Source organism: Charadrius vociferus, unplaced genomic scaffold (assembly GCF_000708025.1).
Source record: "Charadrius vociferus isolate BGI_N301 unplaced genomic scaffold, ASM70802v2 scaffold53, whole genome shotgun sequence".
In the NCBI taxonomy this organism is placed as follows: Eukaryota; Metazoa; Chordata; class Aves; order Charadriiformes; family Charadriidae; genus Charadrius; species Charadrius vociferus.
Window position 1 is genome coordinate 642050 of NW_009647574.1, and position 9260 is coordinate 651309.

The window sequence follows — 9260 nt, forward strand, 5'->3', positions numbered from 1 at the left end:
GGCGTCGGAGCGGCTGCCCGGGGAGGCCGCGGCGGCTCCGGCCTCGGAGGTGGACTTGGCGCAGCGCGGGCAGTAGTCCCGCTTCGGGCAGGGAGGAGGTGACCCTCAGAGGTCCCTCCAAAACGGGACGTTGTGATTTTGGGTGTGCTGTTGTTGCCTTATGTCAAGGCACGTTTACTATGCGAACAGCTGTTTGATAGACCTGGTAACTCCTGTTGTTCCCTCCAAAGTGATTAAACTCCTGTTTATTTCCCTTCCCACCCTCTTTTTGCTTTTTTCCTTAACAGCTGGATCACATTGAAGTGAAGTTTGCATCTGAAGCAGAAGATAAAATAAAAGAAGACTGCTGTCCCGGAAAACCATTTTGCACATTCAGAACTGAGGTAAAATCAGAAATTCAGATATTGGAAGTCTGAAAACTTACTTAAAAAAAAGCAACCCCCGAACCAAAAAAAACCAAACAAAAGCAAATATGCCATGTAAAACCTTGAATCAGACGTGAACACTGGAATTTTTTTGCCTTTGATCCAACAGCCCTTCAAAACAAGAAACATCTCCTGAAGCAAATATGATTTTTTTTTTTTGTTGTCCTTCCTCTGTATAGAGCCCTGACTGACTGTGATTGTACCTTTAAGGCTCTTCCAGCCAGCACAATTTAATGGTTTGACCTGAAGCCAGTTACAAACACGTGACCCGAGCGCTGGCATATTCTTATGTTTCTTTCAGCATATGGCTCAACTACTGCTCTTTAGATAAGGTGGATTGTATTCCAGTTACAACATGGGCCACAAATAATAGAGAATTGAGAAGCTCTTGTGCAAGTGTGGCCGAGTCTCACTTCACCACTGTTGTTTAGGAGTTATGTTGCTTATTATACTTGTTTTAAGGTATTATACAAAGTTTCACGTGGAAATTTATTACTTGTTTGCTGAATCTTAAAGTGTTTTTTAATACTTTCCATGTTTTTATCGTTAATTTCTAACGGGCTAAGACATGGCACTCAATTGCATAAAAATTAAACCTTTCAAAAGTACTCTTCCAGCTGTGTCGCGGAGTCGTGGAAGAATTAGTGAGTAATATTTAAGATTAGTGAAACTCTGCAACACTGGTATCATGTATGAATATTTCTAGCTCTAATACTTTTCAACAGTAAAAATTTGATTGATTTCCCTAAATATGTCCTAAAAGCTTGTGTATACCGTGGCTTATGTTTTGAAGAGTTGTGGGAGTGTTTCTGTTCTGCCACTGGCAGTCAGCCTTTCTAAATGAAGTTTATCCTTCCAGAATATTTGTTGACAGATGATGTTTATTTGTTTTAGTTTCATGTTTCCTCTGAGGCCAGAGGAATGTTCTCCTTTAATGTTTGTATTAACTTTCGTACAGCCCAGCGTGTCTGTATTTTTGGTGAACCCTCAACCATCGAATGGCCACTTCTCTACAAAAATTGAAATCAGGCAAGGAGACAACAGAGAGACAGTGATCAGACGCTTAATGAAGATGGACAGAGGAATCAAAGGTAAAACGCTAGCACAGACATAGAGCTGTCACCTGCTGATTAGATTAATGTTTCCAGGACAGAAGGGGAAACAAAGCTGCTGAAGTCGGTGCTGCTGTCATAGGTGCTTAGAAAGGAGCAAGAATTTTTGTGTTTGAGTGACCAGGACAAGAGCTAATCTGCAAATAGGCAAGCTTTTCTCTGCGTTTGCCTCATTAGTCTTTTGTTCTGCCACACCAAAACCTAGTTTCAGCCAGAGATTAATAGGGATTTTATTTCCCCTTGTGCTTTGAATTTCCAAGAAAAAGAGTTAGTCCCACACTGGTTATGGGCAGCTTCTACCACTTCTGTTTTGGAGCCCAGGGCTGAAAAAAAATTGTCAAATTTATTTTTCTTTTTAGCCTAGGGTGAATTAATTTAACAGTTGCTATGTTGGCTCCTAATAATTTCTGTCCCAGTTCATAGTGGAAAACTATCTGTTCACTTATAATTGGGATTACTGAAGAATTGCTCAATAGCCGATCAATTACCGTTGTTTATGCCAAACTCGAACCAGGAAGCCCTGTGGGAACTACTTTAATACTCCTTTTGGATCTTCTGAGCTATTTTTTCCCTCTCTACCCTTCTATTCTTTATGCACTAATACTTTATTTCAGCTGTTAAATGTTGAACTCTGTGGTGGTAAGAGAGGCAATAAGTACTGGAAGAGTTTCTTGGAGAGCGCTCGGTCCGTGGCAGGAGTGGATTCCAGTCTGAAAGCACTGAGACAAAAGCATTTCATCACCTGTGAACCCGACTTCGCATTTAAGCTGTTGTAGCCCTGCCTCTTCCATCCCCTGGCGCGAGCTGGTGGGGACCCAAGCGCGGGCAGCCGGGGAGCCAGAGCTTGCTGCTGTCTTTGACAGTCGTCACCGCTTGCTTGCCAGAGGCCGGTGCCCCGGTGGTGGTGCAGCGGTGGCTCCCGTGAAGTCTGCAGGCAGAGCCCGGGGGTGCTGCTTTTGCTACGGCTTATTTACCTGCAGCGCGTAGAGCGCTCTTAAGCGGCTGGTGTACTGTGGTTTGGGAACCTGAATTCCAGTGTAGGGGAAAAATCCAACTCTATGGAGGTGCCTTTTTTTGGCAAAAATCCTGGGATTGTTGCCCATAATGACTTTGCCTCCTCTTGCTTCTTTGCATTTGAAATAGTTTTCTGTCTAGTGACGTTATGCAGGGCTGTTATGCTGCCGTGTAAATTCTTGAGGTGACGTGTGCTGACAGGACAGAAGAGGAGAGATGCTGTTTTCATCTTTGTCACTGTCTCACTGTGTGGCACTGGGAAAATCTCGGCCTCTTCATTTTTTGCCTTCTTGCAGTTGGAGTAAAAGCTGCCTCTTAGGAGTGCTGCTGTCGTCAGTTTAAACATTTGTGGTATCTTGACAGTCGAAAGGTGGTCTTTGTTAGTGTTTCCGAGCGGGTGCTTTTCTTCAGTTTTTCTTGGAAATAAGCAATTTTTTTTTCTAGCCCACTTGTTGATAATTTTAGTATTTTTCACTTCACCGGCTTGGAAAGATATTTTAGGAAAACACAGAATAGTACGATAAAATTTCATGTTAGACATCGTTGAAACAAGCATTAAGTTTCTGGACAGTGTAATGAAAGGAAATAGCTTTCTTAAAGGGACAGCAGCTGTGTTTTTGTTGAAGAATGCAGGAATTAAAAATCAAAGAAGTCTGAAGCACCGTGAGCTGGGTATAAAAGGCAAACTAGACCTCATCCAAAAGCTTGTGACAGCAGAGTCACTTCTTTCTGTATCTTTCAACAGCTCGTGTTTATATTAATGTTTATCTGCAGAACAAAGACAACTACATACTGATGATGGTGCACACAGAGAAGGATGTGTGATCAAGTAGCAAAATACAGGTGGGGGGAAATGCACTGTGTATGCAGTAGATGTGTACGCGTATCTACTGGCTGCCTGTTAGGTAGATACTTTGAAGTGATTTAAAACAAGTGAGATTAAGCAGTGCCTCTCTCTTGCTCTTTGCCTTTTCCAGAAGGTGTCACTGTTCTGTTGGTGCACAAGGGCTGGACGGTTGCACTTGGAGGAAGGCTTGGCTGAGAGATCCCAGGCTTCCGAAAGATTTTCCTCGGTCTGCTTAGCAAGCAGCCTTTTATTATTTTATGTTACTAGGGAATTGTATGTAAAACAACTCTCACCTTCTCCTTTCTCCCAGTCTCTGAAATTCATTCCTCAGAGAATGATACCATAACTGCTCAGTTACTCGTAGCTGTCCCAAAACTGGATCAGGCAAATTTCGTGCTTTAGGGTAGTGTCAGGAGTTGGTATTTCTGTGTGGTTTGTCCCCACTTCTGCTGGTCACTTGCTGTGTAACCAGCGAATTACGTCTTTGCAGTAGGTGTAAATCTTCATGTGAATGTTATTGCCGAGAGACTGTACTTCCTTGGAGCAGGTATTTTAAAGTACCAAGTATTAAGTGTTGTTTTGATTAATTTGGTTGATGCTACAGCTTGTGTGTGGATCCCGTAGCCTGACTAGCCAGTCTCGTTACTGCAGATCTCTCTAAAGTGAAGCTGATGCGGTTTGATGACCCCGTGCTTGGGCCACGCCGTGTTCCAGTCCTTGGCAAAGAAGAAGCGGAGAAAACGCCCATTCTGGAGCAAGCTGTCTTCCACATTGACCTGGACGAGAAACGTGTTTGCATTTCTGAGAATGGTCTGACAAAGGACATTGGTGACACAGTTGTTTATCTGGTTCATTAAACTGGCACGTACCTGGCTTGATCCCTGGCAGTGAGAGCTCATAGAGTGACTTTGAAAGCATCTGTAATGAAAAAAGATGACAGCTTGTTCTATAAAAAAAAAAAAATCCAGCCCACCCAAAACAACCTAATTTGCATGCAAGTTCATCCCTACTCTTTTAAATGTGGATACAATAAAATTATTTTCCTCTGGCCCTTTGGCTTTTCTTGGAAAGAAACAGTTATCCTGAATGCTAACATGGCGAATCTCCCGCTTCAGCTGCGGGCAGTGTTCTCAGAAGCAAACTGGACTCCACTCTCAGCGTTCCGCTCCCTCCTGAGCAGACTGGCGTCTGGGTGGAGAGGTTGGTTGTAAATCTCCTGTAATAGAGGGGGAAAAAGTTGCTTGTGCACTTCTGTATTACTTTTCAATGACTCGACACCATTAGGGCACTTTTACATGGACTGGCAGTTCAGAAGTAATTCGATACTGAGGAACTCTTAAGCAGGAATTAAATAGGAAAGTTTCTGTGCTTCTCAGCTCTTGAAACAGGAGCGCTTGTGGCAAACACTGTTACTGACTTTTCCTCCCTTATTCTAAGTGGAAAGGTTAAGTGTTCTTTTTGTAGATTTTAAGTTGATGGGTTTTGGTAGTTTCATGCCTATCGCAGGCTGCTTTTTCCCTTCTTTTGAATCGTGAATCAACACTTGCAGCTTCAGGACTTCTGTCGGCAAATTCGTGAAGGTGGCTGGTGATTTTTGTCTACAGTGGTTTGTTGGCTTCCAGGAGGTGTCACTGCTACGCTGGCTGTGGTGCAATTTCCCCAATAAAAGCTGGTAACAGGGTAAAGATGTAGCAGATTTCCCACATTATTAACAAAATTCTGGCCTTAGTACCCTTCCTGTTATGATTTTGGTTAGAGGAATCTGGAAAGGGAACCTTTTTTCTCCTTTACAACTGAGCCAGTTTTTGAAGTGCATAAATTCGCAGCCATACCGAACAAGGCTATTGCTGTTGTTTCCCAGCGCGTCCAGGTTCCTGCTGTCGCACCGTGGGGTATTGCCTTGGCTCTCTGTGCCCTTCGGTTTTCATCTCCTCAGGAAAACGTGTGGATGCTTTTCTCCGACATGTTGTAAGCATAAATAATGTTTCTTAGAGAAGGAAGGTGAAATAATTCGGAAAAGGTCAGAGGAAGAGCAGGTGGCACCAGCGGCACGGCCTGATGCTGTGCCAGCCTGGAGGGAGCCCGGCATGGCGCAGCGACGTCAGCCGTGGGAGAGCCAGCTCAGGACAGAGAGCAGGCTCGTGTCCCCTGCAGGGGCTTTCCGGAGCGAAAGGAGTACGTCCCTGTGCCGCTGTTCCGCCCGTCTGGGTGCAGGGAGGAGAAGCGGGGGGTTTCGATCAGGTTGTCTCCCGCGTGCGTCCAGCCGGGGGTCCTTCGCGTCACGCAGGAGGCAGTGATGGGCGACTGTGGCACCGCGAAACCCGTTCCTCTTCTGTGCCTGGCTGCAGGCGCTCGATGGATTTGTGTCATTATAAAAACAAAGCACTTGGCCCTTGGGTTAAACCTCCCCGGCACCAGCAAAGTGCTGGGCCCGGTTTTTGCCGCTGGCGGGTTTGGGTTCGGTGTGTTTGGGGGAGGGAGGCGCTACGGGCGCCGCGGCAGTCATGCTGCAGCTGCGCTTACCCGCTCGTCCACGGGATTTCGCTCCGTCCCCGAACCCGCTGCGGCTGAACGCTCTGACCTGCGAACCTCCCGCTGCCGGGAGGGGCAAGAGTGGGGCGAGGGGCTGCCCCGGCGTGGGGAACTGGTATGACGTCATGGTGTGGACTGTGGTGATGTCACCTGTGTCACGCGCTGGGGCTGCTCCCAGGCGTCCGTGTCCACGCCTGGCTGGATGTCGCTGAGGTCCCATCACTGTTAATTCTTTCCTGGGTAACGCCGGAGGATGGGACGTCTTTTCTTCCTGGTCTCAAGTAAGGAGTGAAGTCAGGAGCCCCATCCCGCATTATAAATAATCTGGCGTAGTAAAAAAAATAAAAAATAAAATATCTATATAGAACCACATAGCTGATGAGAAATGAACGCTCACTGCTGCGTATTACGCTGTAGAATCTCTCTTGGCAGCGAGGCTTGGGCAGGGCTCCTCTTACTCAGGAATTCAGTTCAAAGCGGTTTATTAATCCCTCCAGGCTGTGCCGGCAGAAGAGAGAATTATTGACTCTGTGGCACCAGCAAAGTATCCAGAATCTATATTTTGTTTAAAGCAGAAACAGTTATTCTTCAGCAGTGCCTCATTGTGTCAGGAGGATTGCATGACCTCTGGTGAATTATTTTGTGCTGCAGCGGGAGCAGCAGCGATCGTCCCGCGGGAGCCGGAGCTGCGCGTGGGCTGCCGAGCCGGGCAGGGCGACCCGTGAGGTTGGGTTAGAGCGGTCGTCTGTAATGTCTGTGCTGTGCTTTGGAGGACCCCCATTTGTATCAATCGGTTCTGAACTGTCCACGTGGCAGTGGTAAACTGTTGTGCTGCGGCAGAGTGGGGCTCTTGGGTCCATCTGGTTAAGATGAAGGGACCGGGGCTCTCCTCAGCCTCCCCTTTCCCGCTGCCCCCTCTCCTGTCCTGCAGGCGCTGTGCCGGGCTGCTGGGGCTCGGGAGCAGAGAGTGACGCCACCAGCACCTGACGGACACCCCCAACCCTGGAAAAAAGGGACCTTGAAGGCCCTTCCAGCAAAGCCGCGACTGGTCTGGTACGTGACCAGCAGGGCTGGGGAGCCGAGAGCGGGTCGCAGCACGGCTGTTAGCACCCAGGGGGTGACCCGTGGTGACATGGCTGTGAGATGCTGAAGTCCTTATGGGCATCGTCGTCTGCTCTGGGAGCACTCGTGCCTCGCCGAGGAGGAGGAGGGTGCCAGAGGGGAGTGAGGAGCGCAGCGGCAACGAGGTGTGGGAGCAACCAACGTCTTGAACTGGTATAAAGTAAAGCAGAACAGTAGCACTAATCTCATGAATATTCTTTCCTCCTCCACAAGGTCAATCCAAATATATAGTGTGTGTGTGTGATCAAAAATGGACAGAATCTTTTAATTTTGTGTCTTTCTGTTCCATTCTCCAACGCGTGGCAAGGCACCGGGGCAGCCCGTGACAAGCCAGCCAGTGCGGCCGCTGCCGGACCACCGGCCCCTGCCACGTCTGCCACAACCAGGCAACTTGTATGACTTTGGGTGGCTGCTTCTCGCTCCCCGAGTGCCTCTGTAGCTCCCGCGGCAAAGAAACACCGAGACAACAGAAGCTCGAACCCCCCTAATGGGCAGCGCGGCCCCGGGTGGTGGTGGGGGGCTCAGGGCGCCGCGCGGGCGGGGGAGCGCGGCCGAGAGCTGCAGGGAGGTAAATCCGCGCTTATCTGTGGCATAGAGGGGATTTGATTGTTGCTCCTCTGATCTTTAAGTAGTGGCCGTTAGAGTAATTTCTGATCCATTAAGCAGGGATGTATGTCTAACAGTAAGAATTTTTATTTCTTTTGACGTTTTATTTCTTTAGTAGCAGATTGGGTTTTCGCATCCTTTTTTCTCTTTTTTTGGGCGGGGGTCACATTACTTTCCTCCGGGTTTCTTTTATGTCTTTCATAATGTTTGAGGAGGAGAAAATCATCACTGCTAATTTGCATTAAGGACGTGAGTTAGATTCAAAGGCACGGAGCACTTCAGCAGTGCTGTCTGAAAATAGTTCTTCGGGTTTTGTTCTGCCACCACTCTCAACGCGGGGCTGCGTCTTTGATGGAGGGAGGTTTGGGAAGCTCCGTGGCCGAGTACGTGGGAGAGGAGACCACCGGGGGGTGAAGCGTCGGGGCTGGACCGAGCTCTGCAGCAGATCGGCCGCGCACCTTGCCCTGCGCCAGGAGCTGGCGAGGAGAAGGCAAACCCCGGCCTTTGATCGGTTTTCCCAGTTGATTCTTTGCTGGTTTCTGTCCTGGCTGCATCAGTTAGGCCATGAGATGGTGCTGCAGGTGCTGATTGCTTAAAACTGGGGGCGCAGCTCCAGCTCCAGCCCTGCGCCCCGCACAGCCTCCGGGGTCCCTCCGCACAGCCCGCGGCACCCTCCCGCGGGGGCTGATCCTCCGGCCGTCAGCCGCCCCCACCGTTCCCGTCCAGGCAGTGCCCCCGTCACGGCGCACTGGGGGCACTGGGCACCTCCTGTTTCCCAGCCCCCGGCATTTTTAAAGAACTCACTTAAGGACTGTGGGGGTTTCCTAAGCAGGGCCTACCCACGAGTTTGACAGAACAGGAAGCGTTATATTGTAATAGTACATTGCTTAAGGGGCTGTTACTGTTATAAAACGTATTTGAACAGCGTGATTCCATGGCAAAGGCCCGAGAGCTTTGGCTCTGCCGGGGATGGTGTGTTGTGCTGCACGAGTTTACCCCCCAACTGGAAAGGAAAGGCCACACGTGAACCGCATCAGACTGCGATAGCAAAGTGGTATTGCACTTCCTTCAGGCGACAGCGGTGAGAGACACGGCCGAGACACGGCCGAGTGCCCAACGGGGCGTCAGCACTGCCCTCCTGGGTGCGCCGCGGGTGATGCAGTTCCTGCTCCGTCCCCCTCTCTCTGCTGGAGCGTTTCACAGGTCTGAAGTCTGTCTGCACTGCTGTTGGGGACACAGCTTGCAACAGGTTCTCATTCCTCCAGTTAGCACCAGTTCAGCGGCAGAGGAGACACCGGTACCCCACGTGTGGTGGGACTCAGTACAGCGCTGGAGATAACATTTGCCATCAATACAAAGAATGTGTTGGAATTGAAGCAAAGTTGGAGTGGGGCTGTGCGGCTCACCCCCCCCGGCGGTGCTGGGGTGGTCGGTGCCGGGGAGTGGTGCCAGTGCCGGCGCGGCACTGCGGGGGAGAGCTCTGCCCCGGCGGGGGCTCGGTCGGGGCACACATCGCCGGTGGGTGCCCCTTCCCCAGAGGCGCCGCTGTGGCTCAGTGCCTGCAGCCGATGGCAGCGTCCCGGGGCGCTGAATAGCGGGTGA

General features: G+C 49.6%; 2 protein-coding genes across 2 annotated transcripts in view; one reads left to right on the forward strand and one right to left on the reverse strand.

Annotated features, from left to right (window-relative positions):
• LARS (leucyl-tRNA synthetase) overlaps positions 1-4481 on the forward strand; it is a gene marked incomplete at its 5' end in the record, with an annotated part of 27926 nt that extends 23445 nt beyond the window's left edge. The window contains 3 exons of the mRNA XM_009880915.1: positions 288-383; positions 1384-1516; positions 4050-4481. Coding sequence (XP_009879217.1) covers positions 288-383; positions 1384-1516; positions 4050-4255 — 435 coding nt within the window. The remainder of the gene's footprint in view (positions 1-287; positions 384-1383; positions 1517-4049) is intronic.
• Positions 4482-5519: 1038 nt separating this feature from the next.
• Positions 5520-9260, reverse strand: part of SH3RF2 (SH3 domain containing ring finger 2) — a 52920-nt gene continuing 49179 nt past the window's right edge. The window contains exons 9-10 of the mRNA XM_009880916.1: positions 5922-5993; positions 5520-5702 (exon numbers count right to left, since the gene is read on the reverse strand). Of these exons, the coding sequence (XP_009879218.1) occupies positions 5520-5702; positions 5922-5993 (255 nt within the window). The remainder of the gene's footprint in view (positions 5703-5921; positions 5994-9260) is intronic.